Below are 24,533 nucleotides of genomic sequence, written 5' to 3' on the forward strand. Positions count from 1 at the left end.
CTCTGTTTCCTTTTTTTTTTGCTTTTTTTTTTGGAGGGAGAAGGCAGGATAATTGGGGTTAAGTGACTTACCCAAGGTCACATGGCTAATTTTGTCTAGTTAGTGTCTGAGGTTGGATTTGAACTCAGGTCCTCCTGACTCCAGGCCGGTGCTCTATTCACTGCACCACCTAGCTTTCCCATCCTTTTTTTTTTTTTTTAATAGCAGGATTAGTCAGGGTTGTCTTCTCTCTCTTCCCTTTCTGTCTCTTTCTGTATTAAATTGTTTCATGGATCTATGGAAGGGCCTCTCAGGTAGTGAATATCATAAGAGAAAACTTGCCAAAGATCCTATGAGGTAGCAGGTCATTCACTCCCTGGTCTGGGTCTTGGAACAAGGTTGTTTCTGACTCAGATACAGTGTTCTTTTCCCTGACCAGACCAGGCTCTTTGATGATCAAAATCTGACTTGTGAGGTCCTGTACATTTCCTCATTCCTTCTAAGAAGTTACTTAGAATATTCTGTTTCAAGTCATGTGCACTTAATTATTTCTTTGTCCAACCTTGCTTTAAATTGACATTGAAAGTATGGTGCAGTGGCAATAGCTCTGGGTCAGTTGGAGAACCCTGGGTTCTAATATGAGCGCCAGCCTTGGAGTCTGTGTGACCTTGGGCAATTTCTTTGCCCTCTCTGGGCCTTAGTTTCCTTAACTGTGTAGCAATAGAATTTGAGCAGATGATCCCTGTAAGCTTTTGGAGCACATCTCGTATTGTATGAACCTTTGTTGAAGCCTTTAAAAGCATTCCCCACCCAGAGAACCACTCCCAGAAATAGCTATTTTTGTAAATATGAACTAACACTGAAGTCAGGCATACCACACTTTCTTGTATAACAAAGTACTGTAGATTTGGGCTTTTGAGGAGCGTATGAGCTTGACTGTGTGGCCTACCTGCCTGCCATAGGTGGAATGTTTGGTTAGTGTGGGTGTCAATATTATAAACTAATGTGAGCAACATGTGTCTCCCAGGTACAACAGCAGGATGTTTTTTCTTTCTTACTTGTTTACAAAAAGAATAGAAGGAATTTGGTTACTACAAAAATGAGCTTATTTGATTCAGTTTTCCTTGTATGGTGACCAAGAAGAAATGCATAGTCACCCCGCAGCAGGTTAACCAATGCACATTCCTTTCAATGAAGCATCCCCTCTTTCTCATCACCGAGAAGTCTTTGTGCATTAAGGATACCCCCAGATCAGCACTTATGGGTGTTGGATGGCCTAGTAACCTGGTAGAGGTGGAGAGACTTGTTTTTCCTTGCCTAATGTTTTTATCAGGAGCCTTTACGTCTCTGAGGGAGAAATGCCATTAGGCCTTTAAGTTCAAATTCCCAGACAAATAGGTTGGTATAAGATAGGAATCTAGAATAGGGCTTGGAAGCTTTAAAAATGAAGTCATTTAGAAGTTTTAGCAAGAACTAATAGATTGGAACCCAGAGTGGTCTGCAGGAAGCAGCCCTACATTTGAAGTTAGAAAGAAAACTGTTACTTACGAATTCTTTGGCCTTGGTCAAGTTATTTTCCCACTCTGGGCTTCATGAATAAACAAATGAAAGGGCATTTATTAAGGGCTTACAGTGTATTAAGTACATAGAGACTCTGAATACAAGTGCTCATATGTCCTTACTTTAAAGTATGAAAAGAATGGGAAAAGACAGAAAGATATGGAAGATGGAAGCAGGGATAGATTACATGGCATGGTCATGTGAAAAAATACTGTCAGGAGTGGTAAAACTCAGCATGAGTGAGGGTTGGCGAGATGTGGTAGGAATAACATTTGTTTTATGTAGATACCCACTCTTCCCACAATTAATTGATGTAGTTCTGGAGATACCAGCAGTAGCAGTAGGACAGGAGAGGAATCAAAGGCATGAAGATAATTAAAGAGGAGATAAAACTCACCCTGTTAGCTGATGATATGATGGTTTACTTGGAACTTTCTAGAGGATTAGCAAAGATCCTATTGGGAACAACTAATAGCTCCAGCAGTGTTGCCGGCTATAAGATCGGCCCTCAACAGTCAACTGCACTAGGAGGCAGAGCCATGATCAAGTAGTAGGGGAGGCTCCAGTGAGCTCTCTTTCAGCTCCTCCAAATGGATCTAGAAAATACACCAGGCAGAATTCTAATGGGGAAATCCCAGTAAGCATTACAAGGAGTCATTTTTCCAGTCCAGATTGGGACAGGGAGGAAGACAGAGAGGCCTTCAGACGATGGGGACTGGTTTTGACCAGGAACATACCACCCAGAGGACCTGGGCCAAGAGAGATGCTGTGAACTGGGGTAAGAAGACCCCAAAGCCAGCATAGAGGGACTCAACCTTGTTCCATTGCAAGAACAGTTGCCAGCAGGCAGTTTTGTCACTCACTACTCAGTTCTGAATCACAGTTCCAGGGCAGAATGGGAAAGGGACCTGCCTCTAGGTAGGCATGGCATTTCAGGGTGAGGAACAGTGACAGGCCCTCGGTTGTGTTCTGAGGGAGGTGCGAGTCCAGAAGCAAATAGCAGCTCTGTGACTCAGACTCCAGGAGCAGAGCAGGGTTTCAGTTCCAGCCTCCAGACCAGAGTGAAACCTGCAGTTCTGTCCCTCTGTGCCAGCAAAGCTTCCTGGCTGGCTGATAATGGCTGAGTCCAGCAGCAGTTTAGTGTTGCTCAGACTCAGATCCAAACTCAGGCCAGGAGTTTGTAGAGCTCAGACCAGGGGTACAATGATCAGACTTTGCTTTGGATCAGAACATTTGGGAACACTGGGAACACTGAGAGTCTGTAGGTCTCCAGCCTGTCCTTTAGATCTTGGAATAATACTATACTCAGTACTCCAAAGAAAGAAGTGGTGGCACCAGCCCAGACCTTCCCTCCAGAAATGTGCAGAGCTTGACTCTTAACATCAAGTTCAAAGTCAGGAAGGGGGCTGGAAGAATGAGCAAACAAAAAAAGAACCCCTTCATAAAAATCTGTGATGATGGCAGGAATGCTCAAGAAGACATAACTCCAGAAGAAGAGAAGGACTCTAGAACATAAACAAGCACACCCTCAAAGAAAAGTATAGCTTGGTGGGGTGGCTAGGTTGCGCAGTGAGTAGAGCACCAGCCCTGGAGTCAGGAGAACCTGAGTTCAAATTCGACTTCAGACACTTAATACTTACAGTGCTGTGTGACCTTGGGCAAATCACTTAACCCCAATTGCTCTGCCTTCCCCCCTCCAAAAAGAGTTGAACCTTGAAGGAAGTTCATGATTATAACAAGTGAGGTGAGGGGAAAGCAAATTCCAAGAGGTGGGGATAGGGTGAAGTCAGAGGCAGATTGGTGTGCCCTAGGGAGAAGTACATTTTGTAGTTTGGCATTTAGCTTGTGTCAAAGAAAGTTATATGAGGTAAATATGGCAGGGTAGGCTGCAACTAGATATGAGTGGCTTTCAGTATTGTGCTAATAAAGTTGTAATTTATTCTGGAGGCAATAGGGAACTATGAGTTTTTTGAGGAGGGAAGAAGTATGGTCAGTACTTTGCTTGAGGAAGATCTTTAACATCTCTGTATGTAAAATGATGTTGAGAGCAAGGATCTTCGGAGCAGGGAATGCAGTAATCAGAGGTCATGAGTGTCAGTTATATGACATAAGGAGAAATATTGGCCTTTGAACATAATCAATATTGAATAGTTTTTTTAAAGTTTCACTTACCTACATTCAGAACAAACATTTGGCCCTTGAAAAAGGAGGCAGCATCTGGATAGTCTCTATTTACCTGCTATTTCTTAGAGCGGATCATGATCTTGTAGACCTTGAATAGTGGTAGAGAAGGCTAGAGGCTTTTATAGAGCTCTGTTTTCCCTTATTGAATATTCCTGGGCACTAATTATGTCATGGAATCATAGGATCCTCATCAGAAGTCCTAGCTTCATATCCTACCTTTCACCATACTGGCTATGTGACATGGGGCAAATCATTTAAACTCTGTGTACCAATATCTGAGAGTATAAGTTTTAGGTCCATGCTAGTCCCTTTTGGTCAAGGGAACTTTTTTACTTGGAATACTATACCAGTAAAATTATTATACCAGTAAAATCACAGGTGTTGCTGAGTATGTGTATATGTATATATAATGAGTGGTTTGTAAGCAGTCAGAAAGAGAAGTGATTAAGACACAGGATATGTTCCTCCAGGTATCATGGAACCCTAATCTTATTTCCATTTTTGATCGTTTTAGTACTATAGTGCATGTTTCTGGATGGTATTTGACAAGAGTTTTAGTGAGAGCCACAGAAGATTAGACTTAGTAGAACCCTGAGAGAATACCTTGTTTGGGGCCTATGATTTCATCTGTGTAGTGAGTTCAGACAAAGGGATATAAATTTATTAAGCAACTGCGGTATATGTGTGTTCAGGGAAGACTAGTGTTTCTGATATGAGGGCTGCTGAACCCTTTTCAGGGCTGCTTTCCACCTTTGGTGTCCACCTACCACCCAACTGTCACCTGTGGCTCCAAGAAGCTGTCAACAGCAGCCACACTATGGTAAACTGTTTTGATAGATGGACCAAACCCGGTTGAGGGTAATTGAAGGGCATCAAACCCATTGGTGAGTGAGGGGGAGCAGGGGAGTCTACCCAAAGCATATGAAGACTTTCCAGGCAAAATAGGCAGTTTCAATGGGCCATGAAGGCCAGTGTGGCTTCAGAAAAAGCCAAGGAATGATCAATAGAGCGTTTGCTGCCCAACAACTCCAGGAGAAATTCCAGGAGCACAACAGATATCTGAACACATTTGTCGAACTAACCAAGGCCTTTGGTGCCATCAGTCATTAAGGTTTGTGGAAGATCGTGGCGAAATTTGGTTACCTGGAGAAGTTCATCAGTATTGTATGCCAGTTTCACAATGGCATGCTTGCACAGGATAATGGATGATGCTTTCATGCTTTCCCAGTCATCAGCGGATTAAAGCAGGACTGTATACTTGCTCCCATTTTTAGCATGATGTTTTCAATGATGTTGTTGGACACCTTCAATAAGGACAGAAGTGGCATCAATGTCAACTACTGTACTGACAGTAAATTATTTAACTTGAAAAGGCTACAGGCCAAGACAAAAGTGGAGGGAGAGTTGGTGTGTAATTTTTTTTGTTCACAGATGATTGTCCACTCAATGTATCCTCTGAGGCTCCATTGAGCCTCTGAGATGCATCAGAGCACGGATCAATTCTCTGCTGCTTGTGTTAATTTTGATGTAACAATTAACACCATGAAAACACAGGTTCTCCACCAGCCAGCACTGGACCATCCATATATGGAACCATCCTTTAAGCAAATGGAAAAATGATGAATTCTGTCTATAAATTCACTTACCTTTGCAGTACACACTTGGCAGGGATGTCCACATAGATGATGACATTGATACATGCATTACCAGAACTAACTCAGTGTTTGGGAGGCTCAGAAGGACAGTGTGGTAGAGAAGAGGTGTTAGGCTTCCTACCACATTTAAGGTCTACTCACTGCTAGCTTCTTGGAGTCACAGTTAAGAGTTGGGTGAAGGTAGATACCAAAAGTGGATGAGCAGCCTGGAAAGGGCTTGGCAGCTCTCACAGCAGAGGGGCTAGTTCACCCAAACACCCTATATATCCTCCTCTCCCATTAAAACAGCTTTCATGCAAAGAGTGAGTACCAATTAGATTATAGTTGTGTTAGACAAACACCTAGGACATAGATGTGTCAAAGGCACCTTACAGCTTCTGATACTGCCAGAGTTAGACGTCCTTTATTTTTTTCTGCAGCCTCACTCCAAGCTAGGTGTTTTTTTTTGCCTGGGAAGTTGCTCAGCTGGGCTCCCAGGGCTTGCTCTCCAAAGCTGCCATCTTGATTATCAGTATTGTCTTTTGGATCTTTTCTTTTAGAGGTCCCATTCCTGGAATTTGCTTTTTTACCTCAAGTGATTACCTCTGTATCCGAATCCCTATAGGGAGGGTGCTCCTTTTTCTCTTTACGTTCCACTGAATGTAGTACCCCTCTACTGGTCAAGTCACTGCCCTTCAAATCCGTGTTGTCCTTCAGGAGCTAGAAATGCCCTCCTTCTATCACTTCTCACTTCCCTTAGGTAATTGCTGGGGACTGCTCTCCTCAAACTTCTAAGTGGTTCAGCTATTTAAAGCTCTGTAGATGGTCTCCATTTTTTATTATCTTTTAACAATTTCATGTAAAATACCACATTTCAGAAAGGGGTTTTGGGGTAGTCACTTAGTTAGCTATAAGCCCCTCCTTTCCTTTGTTATCTGCTTTTTTAAAAAAGTCTATTACTACATCCACTGTGGGGGAAGGGAAACAAGCTCTGTCTCTATTATGGAAGTATACAAAAGCAATGCCAGTTAAATGCAGGTAATTAGGAAAGGAGGGGGAACTGGATGATAATGATAATTACATTACATTCATATGGCACTTCAAATTTTACAAAGTACTTTGCTGGTTATTTCATTTAGTCTTCCCCATAACCTTCTGTAGGTGCTGTTATTTCTCATTATATGCCTAATTTTGGAGGGGGAAGAAACCGAGGCCCAGAGGTAGAGTAACTCAGCAAGTCCCCCTGTGTAGGGGTGGGTCGGGAGGCAGCTGAGTGAGTGAGGTGGATCTGGACCACACAGCCCGACTCCTCTTGCCTGGAAGGTCGCATGAATACTGAGTCTTAAAGGAAGTGAGGGCTTCTGTGATGGGGAGGGCAGCCATTCCAGATGTGGGCCTGGTATGGGGATACGGCCCAGAATGCAGCATTCTAAGGAGCAGCAAGAAGGCCAGTTTAACCATACTGGGTCTCCCTGCTTCTCAAACTTATCCACAGCAATAGGTTAAACAGCAAAGTGGGCACAAGTGCCCAGGCTTGGACTTTGATAATTCTGTCTGTGCAAGGATCTTGAAAAGTAGAAAAACATCTTGATTTGATGTCTCTCATAGCTTTCTGGTCTACCAACATTATTGTGGGGCACTCCTTCTGCCTGTATGATTTGTATTAACCCCTCAACTGATGGCCAGACCTTTCACCACTACCATCCGGGATTTGTTCTATTTGGACTCAGTAGTAAGGGCAGGGAGTAGAAGGCTCTACTTCTGGCAGATGTTAAGAGTGACCATTTCACAAAGTCTTCCATTTGCTATGTTGGTAGTTGAGAGGGAAACAGGCACAGTTTGGCTGCAACCTTTGGTCTCCAACAAACCTGCAGCCTGGGCTCGCCTGCTTATGGTGCAAGGCAGTGCCAGGAAGTGGTAGGAACAATTGACTTTGAGTCAGAAAACTTGGAGTTTTGCTTTGTGGCTTTGTGAGCGTAAGCAGATCCCTTCTCTCTCAGGGCCTTATTTTTCTCATCCATAAAATGAGGGAGTTGTTTTAGATAATATTTCAGTTTCCTCTCAGCTCGAAGTCTTACGATAAAGTAACCTTCAGGGCCTTGCATCACACTAGTGCCATACGGCTCCCATATTAGTCAACACTTGTTACCATGACCCTCCTGAGGGACTCTTGTTCCCCATGTAGTCTCCTGCCAATCTTGTGTTTGACATGTTATTATTCAATTTACATAATTAAATTTATGATCCATTGCGCTATCAATCAAGGAGCATTATAAAAAGCCTTCTATGTCAGTAGCAGGGCTAGGAGCTGTGTGGTGGAAAGAGCTGGAAGCTTTGAGCTAAACCTGTTTCCTCCTTAGAATATGGTCATCATACCCAGGCTCCTTCCCTCCTAGGGTTGTTAAAGGTCTGGTTTCAAGTGCCCGTTCTTCTAGTTAGTTCCCATGTGACTCTGGGCTAATGCTTTTCCCTATGTTGAATCTCATTTTCCTCCTATATAAAATGAGGGAATTGGACACCTCTATTTAATCTACTCATATTTGGCTTTTATTATAGTGTTTACTGGGTACAGCTTTATTTCATTGCCCATTTCTCTTCAGCAAATTTTGAGGAGTGAATTCGGATTTAAAGAAAACCCTTTTCCTCTAATTCTCCAGTTGGACTTGATCACACAGTCTAACACTTCCTAGTCGGTACAGATTTTGCCTAAATGAGGACTCTAGAATCAAGCCTTTTATGCCTGGAGGTTTGGAAATACCATGTTTCAAGTTTCTGCTTTTTGTCTACAGAGAAGAGAAGTTTGTAATAGAAAAGTCACAGAAGCCTTAACTGAAGGTAGTTCGTATGATTTAGGGAAACATTTGTTTCTTGCTTAAATAAGTTCCATCAAAACATGCTGATTTGCTTTCATTATAGTTTATCTTTAGGATATTTTGGCTATTCTTTTAAATGAATTTTTTGTGTCTTTTCTTCACAGGCAGCTATCAATGGTGTAATCCCACAAGAAAATGGCATTCTCCAAAGGTATGTAAGAATGTGACCAATGACAATGAGGTATGATTTTCCTTTGGGAAGTTGGAAAAGAGTGACTTCTATTTCTTACCTTTAAAAATGACAAGATATTGATTTCTGACGAGCACTTTAATGATAATATTCTGTTGGTCTCCTTGATGGGAATAGTTCCTCTGCCCCCCAACTCCATCACCTACCCCGCCTTTGGAAGATGCTTCCTTTCTTTAATATGTATGCAGCTGCTGGGGGGAGGGGCTGTAGCATGTTCTTGCTCCCCTCCTCCCCCATCTCTTCATCTGTCTCTGCCCCCCTCCTCTCACATTTATCTTGACATTTTTCCAGCCTCTCGTTTGCCTACATGGCATACAATGGTAGAATAGGAAGTGATACTGTATCAATCTGAAGCCTTCATTTCACACACAGGGACACAGTAGCAAGGTTGGTGCAGTCAGGTGGTGCCATAGTGCACAGAGTGCTGGACCTAGAGTTAGGAAAGACTTCTCTTCCTCATTTCAAATCCAACTTTAAACACTTCTTAGCTGGATGACCATGGGCAAGTCACTTAACCCCAGTGGCCTCAGTTAACTCATCTGTAGAATGAGCTGGGGAAGGAAATGTCAAACCTTTCCAGTATGTCTGCCAAGAAAATCCCAGTTGGGGTTATGAAGAGCTGGACATGGCTGAAATGACAGAATCACAACAAAACAAGCAAGCTTAGTCAATGTCATGGCCACAATCCAAACCTGGACCTCCTGATTCCAAGTCTGGTGTTCTACCCATCCTACCAGACAGCCTCTCACATATATTCCCTTGTCTTATTATCTTTTTATGTTTTCCCATTTTGTGGGAAACAAGCTTTTTGAGGGTAGAGCCAATTGCTTATACTTTCTTGTGTGTACACTCCAAAATTGTGTGCAACAGAAATCCTTACCCAAATAATACTCAGAGGTTTCTCAAGGTAGGAAGCAGAAAAGAAAGGGCCATCCTCCTGACAAATGGTCTGGGAGGAGAAGCAATTTACAAAAGGAAACAGTATTCTCCCCCACCCCACTTCTGACCCTTTTCTTGCACTGGCTGAAAGTTAGGTGTACAACCTAAGCAGGTCAGTCTGCCTCAAGTACCAGAAGAAGGAAACAGTAGACCACCCAATGTACATTTGAGAAAGCACTTCTGTCCTTATTTGGCATATCTTATGCTGAGGTGTTACTGAGGAGAGGGATGACTCCCTATGGCTAGGAGTTTTGAGTCCTTGTAAATCATGTGATTCCCAGTGAAGGGGAACTTGGGCCTGTTTCCCATGAAAAGCCTTACTAGATTTTAGTTTATAGTCTGAGAAGTTTTTACTTCTTTCCTTCACTTGCATCTCCCACAGACTCAGCAATCCATCCATCTCACAGGAGACTTGATCTCAATATTGGTTAAAATACAAAAATAGCCAGTTATGTTTTCTATGCTGTTCAGGTTCCCAGAATTCCCAGTAAGTTACAGGCACCTGGTAGGTACTCAGTAAATACGTGATGATGGAACAGTTTGCTAAAAGTGCCTTCACTGTTATAGAAGGCCACCTTTCAGCAGGATTAACTGAGACTGAGTCAGTTTTGGCCATCTGTAAGCAAGGCCAGCAGCTTCCCAGCCCCCAGTATTGATGTTCTTATTGCATACTTTTTTGCATATGTGCATATTCCATCCTTTTATCCCTCACCCTCAGCAGAATGTCTTGTATATATTAAGTACTTAAGGAATGCTTGTTGAATGGGGGGAATTATCATAGAGCATTTGTTATTCATCAGAATCTGCTTCTTGGCAGGCATTTTTGTTCTTTGTACCATGGTCCTTCAGCACATCTGTAGCCAGGATTGGCACCACAGTTTTTCTTCCTCGTGGATAGCAGCTTTTGAGGCTTTTCCCATTCAAGTCAACAAGTATCTATTAAGCTCTACCAGAAATTGGATAAACTCTAGGGATTACCCCCCACCCCCAACAAATAGACACAACAAAAAACATTCCAAAATAGCTCCTGCCCTCAAGAAGATCCCAGTCTGATGGGGGAAGGTAACATGTAAGCAACCATGAACAAACAAACTGTACTCAGGACAAATTGGAAATAACCAACAGAAATAAGGCACTAGAATTAAGGGAGATTGGTAAAGACTTCCTATAGAAGGTAAGATTTAACTGAAATTTGAAGGAAGCCAGTAGACATAGATAAGGAGGGAGAGAATTTCAGGCTTGGGAGACAGCCAGGGGAAATCCCCAAAGTCAGGAAATGTTGTGTCTTGTGAGAGAATCAATAAGGAGGACAGTGTTTGTTAAGGGGAAAGGGGAAGGGAGGAATGTGGGAGGTTTGAGAGAGATAGAGAGAGACAGAATTTATTAAGTGCTTATTATCTGCCAGGAAGATAAGCTCGGGGGACACAGGAGAGTAGGTACCTCTGAGGGGCCAGCCTACTGGTGTGAAGGAGGGGCAGGATAAAGAGTGACCTGAGAGGGAAAGGGTTTGAGAAGAGCAGAAAAAGTTTGGAGTATCTTCTGTGGGGAAATGAGGTAGGGAATGGCTTAGAGAGGAATAAAAAGATTGCCTTGCTGCAGTGAGGACCCATTTGAGATTAAATAGCATAAATTTGTAGTGAACTTCTTCAGAAGGTTATGTGATTTCCTCTCTTTTTTTTTTTAGCAGCTCATAAGTAGATATGGAGGAGGAAGATAACGTGAGAAATCAGGAACAGGGTTTGGTAATGCATGAGCAGCCTCAGGAAAAGGAAAGAAGGGAATGGAGAGCAGATGATATGGAATTAAACTGGTTATATAAAAAGGGTTCAGATTGGGAAGGGAGGAAAGTAAAGCAAGAGGAGGGGTTATGATCCGGGAGAGTACTAATGAGTGGAGGGATTGCAGATCACATAAAGGTGAGGAATAGGTGAGAGATGGAATGACAGTAGACACTTAGGAGGGTCAGGCAGGATGGGTGCAGAGGAATGCCATAGCCTAGGTACTGAACTACTTGAGAAAGGAAGGAAAATCATATGGCCAGGAAATAAGAGCCATCAGTATTTGGAAGAGGTGATAATATGGATAGAGTGAAGCCCAAAGGAGAGGACATTGCTGAATGATAATAACAGTGGGAAAGTCTGGAAGGTACAAAGAACAAAGAATATCCTGTGTCCCTCTATAAGAAGTGTCAAACATGTGGCCTAAACCAGAATAAAGTATAATTAGGAAATATTTAACAAAGTAAATAGAAATATAATAAAACATAGATAATGTTTATATATATATATATATATGTTAAGTTACTATATAGTCAGTAGAGATCCTTCTGTTTGGTTTAGTGACCCCTGTTTCTATTTGAGTTTGATAGTACTGTTCTATCAGATTAGGGTGTTAGGGGTGGGTATGAGAGAAGGTGCAGTCAGTAATGGAAAGGAGACACCAGTGAGTGTCAGGAGATGAAACATGTATATTCAGCAAAGATCTAAAGTGAAAGAAGTTTGTTAATTATTGGGTGCACAGTATGTACAAGTTTTTGAAGGACTGTAACCTGGGAGAGGTGTTAGAATTGTCCTGCCTTGCTCTGGTGGGCAGAACTTGGAGTAGTAGAGGGCAGTTGCTAGACAGATCTTGGCTTGGTGAAAATGCCTCCTAATAGAGGTGAGTGGAATGGACTGTATTGAAAAAGGGGTGGGTTCCCCCTGCCCTGAGATTTCCAAGCAAAGTTGGGTGACCATTTGATGAATACATTTAGTGGAGGTTCTTGTTTGGACTACATTCCTTTAAGGTCTCTTCTAGCTCTGACTTTGTGGAATTCTGTTCACAGTCCCATTGTTGCACAAATTCTTTAGCTTGGCATAGGGTCTTGATAAATGTTGGTTGCATTGTTAGTTGATTAGAACTCTTGCTTTATTTTGACCAAAAGAACCCCATTGGCCCCTGTTATATTTAATGTTAGTAGAAGAAATTGAGGCCCAACAAGGAAGGAAACTGTCTTATCCAAGGTCACTCAGCTAGTAAGGAGTGGAGCCAGGCAGGCCTCCCAAACGGGGCTCTTTCCAGTAGTACCCTGTGCTGTTTATAGAATGTAAATAAAACATTTGGTACTGGGCCAATTTAGACTGAGAGTCCTGGGGTGCATTAAGATCTGGAGAGGTTGGAGAAAATGAAGTGACTTCAGTGCTGCTGAAAAGAGAAACCTCAGGAACTCAAGCTAACTTAACTCTGCTAAACTTGAAGCCTTAACTTCAGCCAGAGAAGACATTCCTCTTCTTTTTTCCTTCAAGAGTAGGTGAAACCAACCCCCTTTCCAGGAGTTGTTTACTAATGCATTCCTCCCTCCATGACCTCTCCTTTCCACTTTTTCTTGGGTTTTGGGGTTTTAGGATTTTGAAGTCACTCAAGCATGAGCTGCTAGTGCAGAAGAGGCAAACAGAAACAACTCTGTAAGAATTAGCTTGTTTTGGACAAGCAGGAAAGTGCCAAAAACATCTTCAAACTCACCAGGCTTTCAAAAATGTTTGGTACCCTATGGAGATAAAGCAGATTTATGAGGGGAGCAAAATGTTGTTTTGTACCTTGCAATCTGCCTCTGTGATGGGAATTAAGTGGTCAACAGTTTCAGGCCCTTCTTGCCTTCCCTTCCCCCAACAGTCAGAAGTAGTTTCATCCCAAGGAAGTGGGCAAATTTTCCAGGTTCGACACCAACGTTTTTCTTTGGTTCAAAAAGGATTTTATTCTAATGAAGGCCTTGTTTCAAAAGCAAACCAGATGCTCACAGGAACTTGCTTCAAAATTAGCTTTGCCCCCTCCACTTAAAAAGTTAAATTTAAAAAGACTGCTAAATATGGTTGCAGTCTGACAGAGTTCCAGAGTAAATGTTATTGGCACTTCTCCTGCCAGAATCTGTGCTGCACGAAACCCTTGTGTGTTTGGCTGCTCTCTGCTGAGTCAGTCCTGGAGAGAAATGTCTTCTAATCCCTGTCCTTTCTTCTGAGTGCCCAGGCTGCTCAGAAATAAGAGCCATCTTGCCTGTTTTAGGCAGTGTAATTTTGTTCAATGAATTTCATGACAAAGCCCGTTTTTCCATACGAGCCGGACTCTCTCCACAGTCTTGGGTCAGAAGATGGTATTGTTTTGTTCATGATTATGGTATGAGCTTTACTCTGATATTTTCAACTCGACTTTAACCAAACAGTCACTTATTTCTGTTTTGATTAAATGAACAAGTTATTTGTTCAGCCCCACACCAAAAAAGTCAGTTGTTTTTCAGGAATGTTGTTCTTTTGTGTCCCCTACCCCCACCTCAAAGCTAAATAGATTCGTTCTGTGTTTTGGAGCCCTGAAATCACTGTGCATTTGACATAACTGAAAATTCTTCTCATGAGTCTGCTGACTGGAGGCAAGTTAGAGAGGCGCTTTTGTACCATCAGAAACGCTTAGCACTTTATTTTTTTCCAAAATGGGAAGAAAATCCAAGGAATGGCATATACAGGCAGGAAGAAGGATGCTTTTTTTTTTTTTTTTGCTTTTTTGGAGGGCAGTTGGGGTTAAGTGACTTGCCCAAGTTCACACGGCTAGTTTTTGTGTTAAGTGTCTGAGGCTGAATTTGAACTCAGGTCCTCCTGACTCCAGGGCTGGTGCTATATTCACTGTACTATATAGCCATCCAAAAAGGATGCTTCTTATCTATGAGGTTGATTTTTCAGGGAGATATGTCTCTATGTATATAATAATAGACTCCATTAGTCAACTCATACTATCAGCATGAAAAGAAACACAGAATTTTAATAAAGCTGTCAAATTATGCAGTCTTACTACCAGGAAAAAATGTCATTGGAGAACAAAGATGTCAGCAATGCTGTTTGGGCCTTGTTCATGGTGACATTGGGTGGATGGAAGTAGAAAGAACACTTGAGGTAGAAATCCTAAGTTTAAATTTGGGCCCCAACAGTTAAAAGTTCTATGAATGTGTGCAGATCCTTTTATATTTTGGGGTCTCAGTTTTCTCATCTGCAAAATGGGGAGAATAATAGTAATTATGGACAGAATTATGATAATTGTTCTCCTAATGTTGAACTGTTTTAGTATCCCTGGTACAAATTCAGCCTGGTCATTATGAATTATTCTTTAGATAAATTGCTACAGTCTATTTGGAATTTTATTTAAAACTTTTCATTCACGATTAATTAATGATATAGGCCTAAAGTTCTCTGCTTTCTTTTCTTTTGCATTAGTTATTAGGACTATTTGTCTTATAAAAGGAATATTATAGAGTGCTTTATCAATTTTTGAGGATAATTTTTATAGTATTGTTAATTATTCTTTAAAAGTTTGATGAAATTTACCTATAAATCTATTAAGACTAGAATTTCTTTTACCCTTGTTAGTTTTTTTTTATAGGTAGCCACTTTTCCTTTTCTGAGATTTGATTAAATTCTTTATTTGCTATTCTCTCAATTTGTGTGTTTTATGTACTTGAAATATTTTTTATCTATGTTATCTCCAATGAACCTCACAACCACCCTTTGAAGTAGGTACTAAAGGCATTAATGTCCCCAGTTTACAGATGAAGAAACAAGAATCTCAAAGAGATGTGGGGAATTGCCCCTGTTCACACAGGTGGGAATTTTCAGAAGTAGTATTTGAAACCAGGTCTTCCTGGGTTCCACGTGCAGCGCTGTTTTTGCCTTGCATTGCTGCTTGCGCTCTTATCTAGGGTTATTGGGAAGATTATTTTCTATATTATAAAATACTCTAGAAATAAGAGTTTTTATCCCTTTGCCCACAGGTTACTACTACTCTAGGATTCCCCAAACATCAGTGGAAGAACCACTCAGCATAATAACCATGCCCTTTATTTTGGTACAGAAAGTCATGCATCTTAGCCAAAAGAGACAACTGAAAGACTTTTTGGTGGTATTATTCTTTCAGATGGAGTGAAGAGCCAATAACCAGAGCTTTACAGTTTCTCTTATTGTGTGAATTCTGAATATCAGAGATAGGATAAACTCAAATCTAATAGGCAGAAATTAGTATTAATCTTTAACTTGTACATCAAAAGCACCCCAAACATTCCATTATGCTGAGCCTTTGCATCACTCCGAAAAACCAAGCAATTGACTCATCCTGTGTAGTAGTTTTCATTTACCACATCATTTTATTCATCTTGATACTACAAAATCAGTAAGGTCAGTGATTATTATGCCCATTTTACAGGTGGAGGACTTGAGGCACAAAGTTACTTACAGAATATAGGACCAGAATGAATAATTAAGTCCTGCCCCTCCATTTAATAAATGAGGAAAATAAGACCCAGAGAAGTAGGCAGAAGGATGTAGTTTAGTCTAGGAGGTCAGAGGAACCAAATTCTTGCTCTGCCCTCAGCTTGCTATGTGACCTTGGGCATAGTTTTCTTGCCTGTAAAAAGAGAGTATGGACTAGGTCATTTAGGCAGCACGAATTCATTAGCTTCTTCCTGTATGCCTAGTATCATGCTAGAAACAAAAGTCAAAGAAGGAAGCAGTCTCTGTCCTGGAGGAACTTACATTCTGTGAGGGGAAGGAGCAGTATGTGAAAAATAAATATTAGATAATTTAAGAAGGGCCAGCTAGGTGGTACCATTCAGTGCTGTGACAAGAGTCAGCAAGACTCATCTTTTTGAGTTCAGATCTGGCCCGAGACACTTACAAGCTGTGTGACCCTCGGCAAGTCATTTAACCCTGTTGGACATTTTCCTCAACTGTAAAGTGAGAAGGAGAAGGAAACGGCCAACCACTTCGTGGGTCAAAAAACCCCAAAAGATGTCACAAAGAGTCAAGCACAACTGAAAAATGACTGAACAAATATCTTGGATATGAGACTCATATCAGAGAAATTTGATACCAATTTTTTTCCATGCAAATACGTCCCTTTTTATTCTAGTTACATTAATTTCATTTGTGCAGAAACTGTTCAGTTTCATGTAATTAAAGTTAAACATTTTTATCTTTTGTACCTGGCACATAGCAGGTGCTTAATAAATGCTTAGTTCCCGCTTCCTCAGTAGTCAGATGAGATCATGCAGCAATTACAAAAGATAAAATAGGTAAGTTTGATTACATGAAACAGAAAACTTTGTAAATATAAAACTCTGCACAGAGGCCTTGGTTATTACTGCTCAGCTTTATATTACCGAAATGCCAAGGATGGTTGTGAGGGACAAGGAATGTTGGGATCTGGAGTCCTGGATATGAATCCTGTGTTTGAATCTGCTTTGATAACCTCTTGGAATCTTAGCTTTCTCATCTATCAAATGAGAATGATCATTCTTGTTCTCCCTAATGTTATTATAAAGAAAGGATTTCCTACATCTTGAATCGTTACAGGTAATGTAGTTGTCATTGTCCTTGTGTTACTAATTGCTGTCTATCTTACACATTGGGCTGTGGGTTTTGTTTTTATATCTTCTTTTTAACAAATGCTTACTCCAGACACCTAAAGCAGAAAACTTTTGGTCTTAATTATTTATCCATACTTTTCAATCTCATTAGGAAATTGTTTCTCTTTCTCTCTCCATAGTTGCCAAATGTGTCAGCTGCCCTGTTCTGATTTAGATAATTATTTTTGTAGTACCTTTATTTTATCAGGGGTTAGGGACTTCTGAGAAGTTGTGAAAAGTTCATTATAGATATGAAATATTCATATCTTTCTTCCAGCATAGATCCAGAACACTATATAACATTGAGTATTGGAGCTAGAAGAGTCACTACTGATTAGACAGGCCTTCTTCTTAAGTCCTTGCCATGTGCCAGGCACTGTGCTAAACAGTGAGGGGACGGTGACAAAAGTGAAACAGTTCTTTACTTCAAAGGCCTCCTATTAAAACCCTTAATAACCTGCTCCCTTGCTACACTTCCATTCTTCTGCCTCACTCCCATCTTCACACTCTGTGATCCAGTGACGCTGGCTTCTTTCTTGTTCCTCTCATAGGACACTCCCTTGGCTACTCTCAGGGATTTTATTCACATGGCTGTTCCCCATACCTGAAATGCTCCCTTATCTCCCACCTCCTAGTTTCACTGGCTTCTTTCAAGAGTCTGCTAAAAGGCCCACTTTGTACAGAAAACCTTTTTCAGTCCTCCTTAATCAGAGTTCTGAGTTCCAGATTCTATCCTTGTCTCCTTCCTCTGCCCCCTCCCTGAGATGGAAACAATCTAATACAGATTATATGTGTCCAGTCATGTAAAACATACAGGGACTGTTATTTGCCTTTCCTTGTATCTCATCAGTTAGCATTGTGCTTGACATCTCATAGGCACTTCATAAGTGCTATTTGACTTGACATTTTTCTAACAGTTATATACACCATCATACTGTATATCCGAGGTCATCTTGGAGGTGGGAGGCACTGGGGGCTAGAGAGATTTGGAAAGACCTTATACAGAAGATGATGCTTGAGTTGAGTCCAGAAGGAAACTAGGGCTTTTAAAAGGCTAATAGGAGGAGGGAAACAATCAGCACAGATACGGAAACTGAGTGTGGAGCATCTTGTGGCAGGAATGGTGAGGTGGCCCGCCTGACCGGGCAACAGAGCTTGTGGCAGGGAACGAGGGGAAATATCAGTGGGAAGGCAGAGTGGGCTGGGCTGTGAGAGATGTCAGTGCTGAACAGGAAAGCTCGTGTTGGACTGCAGGGGAGCAGATGGAGCCAGGGAGTTACGAGCAAAGGCCCAGTGGTCCTGGTTGGGGGCATTGGAGACTTCTGGGGCATCAGAGAGATCCCAGGGTTTCTGAGACCCTCCCGGTTCTGAGAGTCTGTAAGTCCGACCCTGGGTCCACAGACTCATCACATACATAACAGTGTTAGAGTTGGCAGGGAGCTCAGCCCGGGATCTAGAAGTCGTTAAATCCAGCACCAAGCTTGAGTCTGAACTCATCTTGAACTTGGTCTTGAGGAAGCTTTTAGCTTTCTTGACTCCCCCCTCCTTCTGGATAGTCTCTCCTTTCTGGGCTATCATGACACTGCCCTTTCCTGTTTGTTGTCCCATCTCTCACTGTGCCTCCTAAGTTTCCTTTGATAGACTGTCAGCATCGATGTCCTACTCTTTTTTATGTGGGCATACTTCAGGGCTTTCTGTAGGGCTTTCTTTTCTTCTCTATAGCCACTCTGTAATCTTACCAACTTTCATAGGTTCAGCGATGGCATCTGTGGGGAGAGTCATCAGATCTACATATGTAGATAGTCTTTTGGAGCTCTAGTCATATATCATCAACTGCTTCCTATACACATATGTATACATACACATATGTGTAGATGCACACACACACACACACACTTAGGTATATGTATATATTCATCTTGATCTTACAAAATTATCTCAAACTCCGCATGTCCAAAATGGAGTTTGCTACCAGTCCCTCTGTCATGCTTCTTTATTTCCGTTGAGGGTCATCATCATTATTTTAGTTATCCAGGTTCACAGTCTCTGTATTATCCTCAGTCTTTTCCTCTTCCATATCCAATCATTTGCTAAATCTTATGCATTCTATCCTAACAACATCTGTTGGATCTGTCACTGTCTGTATATTGGCATCACCACTACCCTAGTGTAATGTGTCAAACGATTAATTTAATTCCAGTCAGTATTATTTAGTTTAGTATGATTCCATAGGGGTAGTGATTATTTCTGTTATACTTGTCTATTAATATATATGTTTAGTCAGTTGCTTTTATAGTCAGTTGGTGACCTGTAGTTTAAAATTCTGGTCTTATATTAGACCCCAGAACTTTGACCTAGAGGTTATAAGTTCACTTACTTAACCATAGGAAGCTAACTAGAGGACATCGACCCTTTTTTTCTTGATGAGTAAATGACCAAACCCAGTGTGTCTCAGATATCCTAATGACATGGAAAGTCCCCTAGCTTCTTTTTGTCCCTTTGTCCTTTGTCATCCCTCCCTATTGTCTAGTAGGGGAAAACTGCCATGAGCACTTAGCCAGTGGGTGACCCTTGCCTTGCCCATCCTATGACCATCAGTTCTACCCGTTTTTTGGCTTATGTAAATGCTTTCTATCAGCCTTCCTGGGGTTGGGTTGGAGGTGTCAAGGTATATATACAAGTCTGTCAACCAATGAAACCCTGTATTTTACATCATCTGTATCATCTTGCCAAATACTATAAAACCAAGGCCCCTCATGAGGAAGATAATGAAGTCCTACTTATTAAAGGGGGTCAGGTCTCAAATAAATGGTTATTGGCTTGGAGCTCTGCCTCAGTTGCTTTTACTACAGATTGTATATTTTTGGGCCCACAATAGGCCCTTATTACTTCTTGCCTGGATTAATTCAATTGTCACTTAATAGGTCTCCCTGCCTGTAGAATATTAAACCTTTTCAGTTTACCAAATCTTCTTTGCACCCAAAGTGTGAGTATTCCTCAAGGCTACATCATGAATTCTGTTCTCTCTTTGCATTTTTTCACTTGGTGACCGCATTGGTTTAACTGTTGTTTTCTACGTGATTCCCAGATCTGTGTGTCCTGCCCTGATCTCCCCTGTGAGTTTCTATCCCATGACACCAACTGCCCATTGGACATAGGATTGAATAGGAAACATTTCATTTCAAACACAACATGTTCAGACAAGAATCCGTGATCATCTTCTCCTATCCTAACACCTTCTCATTTCCAGATTTTCACTATTAGTATCAAAGACGCCATCATTTTTCTAGTCTTCCAGGTTTATAACCCATGACATTATTCTCAGCTCCTCCCTTTATCTCATTCTACACATACAGTCGATTGCCAAATATTGGCTTTGCCTTGTCCATCTGTCACCTTTTCACAAAGATACCCCTGCAGTTCAGGCCTCCAGCATCCCTTGCCTGAGTTGTTGCAGTGGCCTCCTCTCTTCTAGCCTTTCCTTGATCCACTCATCCTCTGCATTTCTAAGTGATCCTGTGTAAGTGCAGATCTGACCATGTAATTCCCTTACTTAGTTGGCACCAGTGACCACCTCCTACATCAGTTCTCAGATATAACCTCCTAGTTGTCATTTAAAACATTGGTCCCCTTTTTACAGCACGTGAATCCCCTTTGTCCACTCTACATTCCAAATGCACATGCTTGCTGTTTCCCATATACAGCTTTCCATCTTTCCTCTCCCTGCCTTTGTAGCTCCTCTTTGCCTCTGCTTTTAGAATCCCTAGGTTCCCTCAAAGCCTCTCCTGATCCTACCTCGCTTCCCTCTCCACCAAAAGTGATTTGGATATTTTATATTGATTTCATATTGATTTTTCTGTGTCTCTTTGGTCCCCCTCCCTGAAAACTCTTAAGTTCTTTGAATGCAGGGTCTGTTTCATTGTTGTATCTGTTTCCCCAGTGTCTTGCCCAGAGACTTCAAGAAATGAGAGTATTTATGGAAAGTGCTTTGAGTCAGGAAAGTACCTGGGACATTTATGTTAAACTCTATGGATTGACCAACACTGACATTTCTTTGTTTTCCTTCCAGTGAATATGGTGGGGAGACTGGACAAGGCCCAGCATATGGACCAGCCAGTCATTCTGCAGCCTCTGCTTCGGCACCTTCTTCCTCAGCATTTCGACCAGTAGTGCCATCTAGACAGATTGTGGAGAGGCAGCCAAGGATGTTGGACTTCAGAGTGGAGTACAGAGACCGCAGTGTAGATGTGGTCCTGGAAGATAGCTGCACCGTTGGTAAGGCCTTTTCTACAGTCAGGGTTTAATGAGTGATAGTAGGGGTTGGAGGAGAGCTGTTCTTAAGTCATTTGTCATTTTGGAGGCTCTTTTCCTCAGGGAGTGAGTTGCTTTCCATTATTCTCTGACTTTTCATTACTGGACAGGACCAGAGTCCCAGATAACTTAATATCAGGATTTGATACAATGGTACCGAACAATTTTTCATGATTTAAAAAAAAATTTCTTTCAAGGGACTTAAAAATGTGTCGTAGAATATTCAGACAACTCACTTCAGTGATCCTTTACATAACTGCAGAATAAAGCTTTTTATGGGGCTACTACTGTTCTTAAGACACGAACAGTTAGAATAGATGAGATCTTTTTCCTCCCAACATGCCCCTTGAAGTATGTGTTCTATTTGCTGTTACTAGCATGGGGTTATTTTCTTTAGTAGAATCATCAAACTAATCCATGCTAACTGTTATCACTTCTGAACTAACTTAGCAACATTTCTCCTTTGAGCTTCATGCTATCCAGATTTATCACTCAACCTAGAACCTGGTGGCCATTATCTCATTGTCCCCAGAAGACATTCTTCCTTCCTCTGTGAGGTTAGTGTTTAGCTGGCAATCTAACTCCTTCCCTTGGGGGTATTTAGCATACATATTGAGATTTCCACAAATATCCTAACTTCTAGTTTCTAAGTCTATTCAGTTCTTATAACCTATACTCCACCTTAGCTTACATGGAGACTTGGTCATACCCTCTATCTTAGAAACCTACCCATGTCTCCCCCATCCTTTAAAAACCCATATTTGCTTCTACTGTCTCTGTTAATTATCAGTCATCCCTTTCTAGGATAAAAATCCTGAGAAAAATGTCTATACTAGATGCCTCAACTTAATCTCTCACTCTCTTTTTGACCCTCTGTTTTCTGACCTAATTATCCAACCAAAACAGCCCTCTCCAAAGTTACCAGGATTCTTTTTTTTTTTTAAATAATTTTTCATTAATACTTTTTTTTATACCACCATAAATTCTTCCAGTATCCTTAACCTTCTGTTCTCCCAGAGAACAATCCTATATAAAACAATATTTTTAAAGGGGAAAAAAAGTATAAAGGATGGGCGGCCAGGTAGCACAGCGAGTAAGAGCACCAGCTCCAGTGTTGGGATGACCTGGGGGATCAAATCCGCGCTCAGATACTCAGCACCACACCCAGAAATAACTGGCCGTGTAACCTTGAGCAAGTTACTTAACCCTGATTGCTTTAAAAAAAAAAAGTACAAAGGAGAAAAAAAATTTACGTCGAAAAAATTGTTCATTGTACCATGCTTTTAGGCTTCCCAACTCTGCAAGGGAGTGGGATGGAGGTTTCTTCTCATATTTCTTCTTTGGGGCCAAGTCTGTTCACGCGAAATTTACTTCTAACTGTTTTGCAATCTTTTTTCCATTTACACTGGTGTAGTCATCATGTGTATTGTTCTGCTTACCTCACTTTGTGCCAGTTCTTATAGATCTTTGTATGATTCTCTGTGTTCATCGTATTTGTCATTTGTTATGGCATAGCAATATTTCATTCCACTTATGTACCACAATCTGTTCCTTAGTCATAGGGCATCTAGTTTGGTTTCTAACTCTGCTGTTACAAAAAGTGCTGTTAAAAATGGAAACTTTCTTCATATCACTGTCTTGCTTGGGCATTCAACCCCATATATCTAATCAGTTACCCAACCTTGTCTATTCTACTTTCACATTCCTTGAAAACTTCTCTTTCTTTTAACTCAGATGTCTTCAGGACTCAGCTTAGTGTCCCCTTTTTGCAAGAGGCCTTGTTGTTGTTGTTATTATTGGCCTTTTGGAGGGGGGGAAGGCAAGGCCACTGGGGTTAAGTGACTTGCCCAAGGTCACACAGCTAGTAAGTGTTAAGTGCCTGAGGTCGAATTTGAACTCAGGTCCTCCTGAGTCCAAGGCCAGTGCTCTATTCACTGCGCCACCTAGTTGCCCCCACAAGAGACCTTTTTCAATGCTTGCCTCCCCTTACCTGCCATTTGTACCTGGCTTCTTTCTCCTCTGTACGTACCTTGTGTTTATATAGTCGTCCACATGTTGTTGCCCCTATTGGCCTGTGAGCTCCTTGAGGCCGATGCTGTGTTTTGCTTTTTTCTTTGTATTCCCAGTGCTCAGTTCAGTGCCTGGCACATAGTGAGCACGTAGCCGATGCTCGCTGCCTGATCGCCTTCAGCGTACATGGAACCTTTCTTCATTGACCTTTTGGATTATATTTTTAGCAGTGGAATCCCAAAGGTCATTAACAGTTTGAATAAATTCAATTCTACAATTTAAAGTTGTTTACTAACACATTTAGGCCAATTTACAACAATTCTCATTGTGAATTAGTGTGTCTGTCCTCACACTAACCTTTATCATTTTCATCTTTTGTCGTATTTGTCAATTTGATCCCTATGAGGTGGAACCTTGGAGTTGTTTTAATTTGTATTTCTTTTCGTGTTTGGGAGCATTGGTTGGGATTTCGTGATTGGGAACATTGGGAGTATGGTTGTTGATCACTAGAATTTCTTTCCAAAATTGTTTGTATCTTTTGACAACTTACCCCTTAAAGAATGTGCAGTCATATATATTTATGTCAGTTCTAGATACATCTTAGATATCAGACTTTAATTAGAGGTATTTCTTGCAAATTTTTTTTTATTTTTGGGCACTTAAGTATTTATTTGTTCAGGCAACATTTTGCAAATTTTATATAATTGAAACTTTTTACTTTTTCATCTTTTATGATTACCTCTCTCCCTTGCTTTGGCTAAATATTTTCCCTAAAGGCATAGATCTGAAAGTTACACCTTTTGATTGTCCTTTACATTTTTTATGATGTGATTTTTAATGTTTTGATCTCACCTCCATTTGGACTCTGTGGTGGTATTTGGTATAAAATGTGGATTTAAGGCTACCTGCGTTCTGGCTGCAATATTCAGCTTCCTTGACTTTGATTATTGTGGAACTGTCACCGTGATATTTTGGGGGGGAGAATTGATTTTCTTATTTTCCTATGAACTTGGTTAACGCTAGATTCATTTTAGGGAAGAGCAAAAGTACTAGAACCCAAGAAACTTGCTTCCATGATCCATGATTTCTGTAGCCATAGGAAAAAATGTCTTTAGTTTATTTGGTTCTATTCTGGCTTGGGGCCTTGCCTTGGAGGCTCTTGACCTTCTGCCCAGGGCTCACACTATCATATCACAAATGCTTAGTGCCGGGCCACAAATTCACTGGACTCAGTGCTGCTTTACTATCACACTGAACCCTTCTCTAAAAATCCCTTGCCCCAGAGAAGTTTATGCCTTGCCAAACCCTGACCCTGCACTACTGCCTCCACTTAAGAATTTTCCAAACCGGTTGCTAAGTAATTGCCAGAATTATTGATTTATTCAAAGATAGCTGCTCCATCTCTACCTTTTTTGAATTTGTACCAAGTGTACGTC

The 24,533-nt window shown here is 41.2% G+C and overlaps 1 protein-coding gene across 3 annotated transcripts in view; it reads left to right on the forward strand.

Moving 5' to 3' along the window:
• LOC138165359 (FAS-associated factor 1) overlaps nt 1-24,533 on the forward strand; it is a 419,204-nt gene that overhangs the window by 87,198 nt on the left and 307,473 nt on the right. For all 3 annotated transcript variants that reach the window (XM_069093610.1, XM_069093612.1, XM_069093611.1), the window contains exons 3-4: nt 8,335-8,381; nt 20,846-21,051. In XM_069093610.1, coding sequence (XP_068949711.1) covers nt 8,335-8,381; nt 20,846-21,051 — 253 coding nt within the window. The remainder of the gene's footprint in view (nt 1-8,334; nt 8,382-20,845; nt 21,052-24,533) is intronic.

This window comes from Petaurus breviceps, unplaced genomic scaffold, assembly GCF_028583685.1.
Source record: "Petaurus breviceps papuanus isolate PSGF00001 unplaced genomic scaffold, PetGlider_PUasm1.0 208, whole genome shotgun sequence".
Lineage (NCBI taxonomy): Eukaryota > Metazoa > Chordata > Mammalia > Diprotodontia > Petauridae > Petaurus > Petaurus breviceps.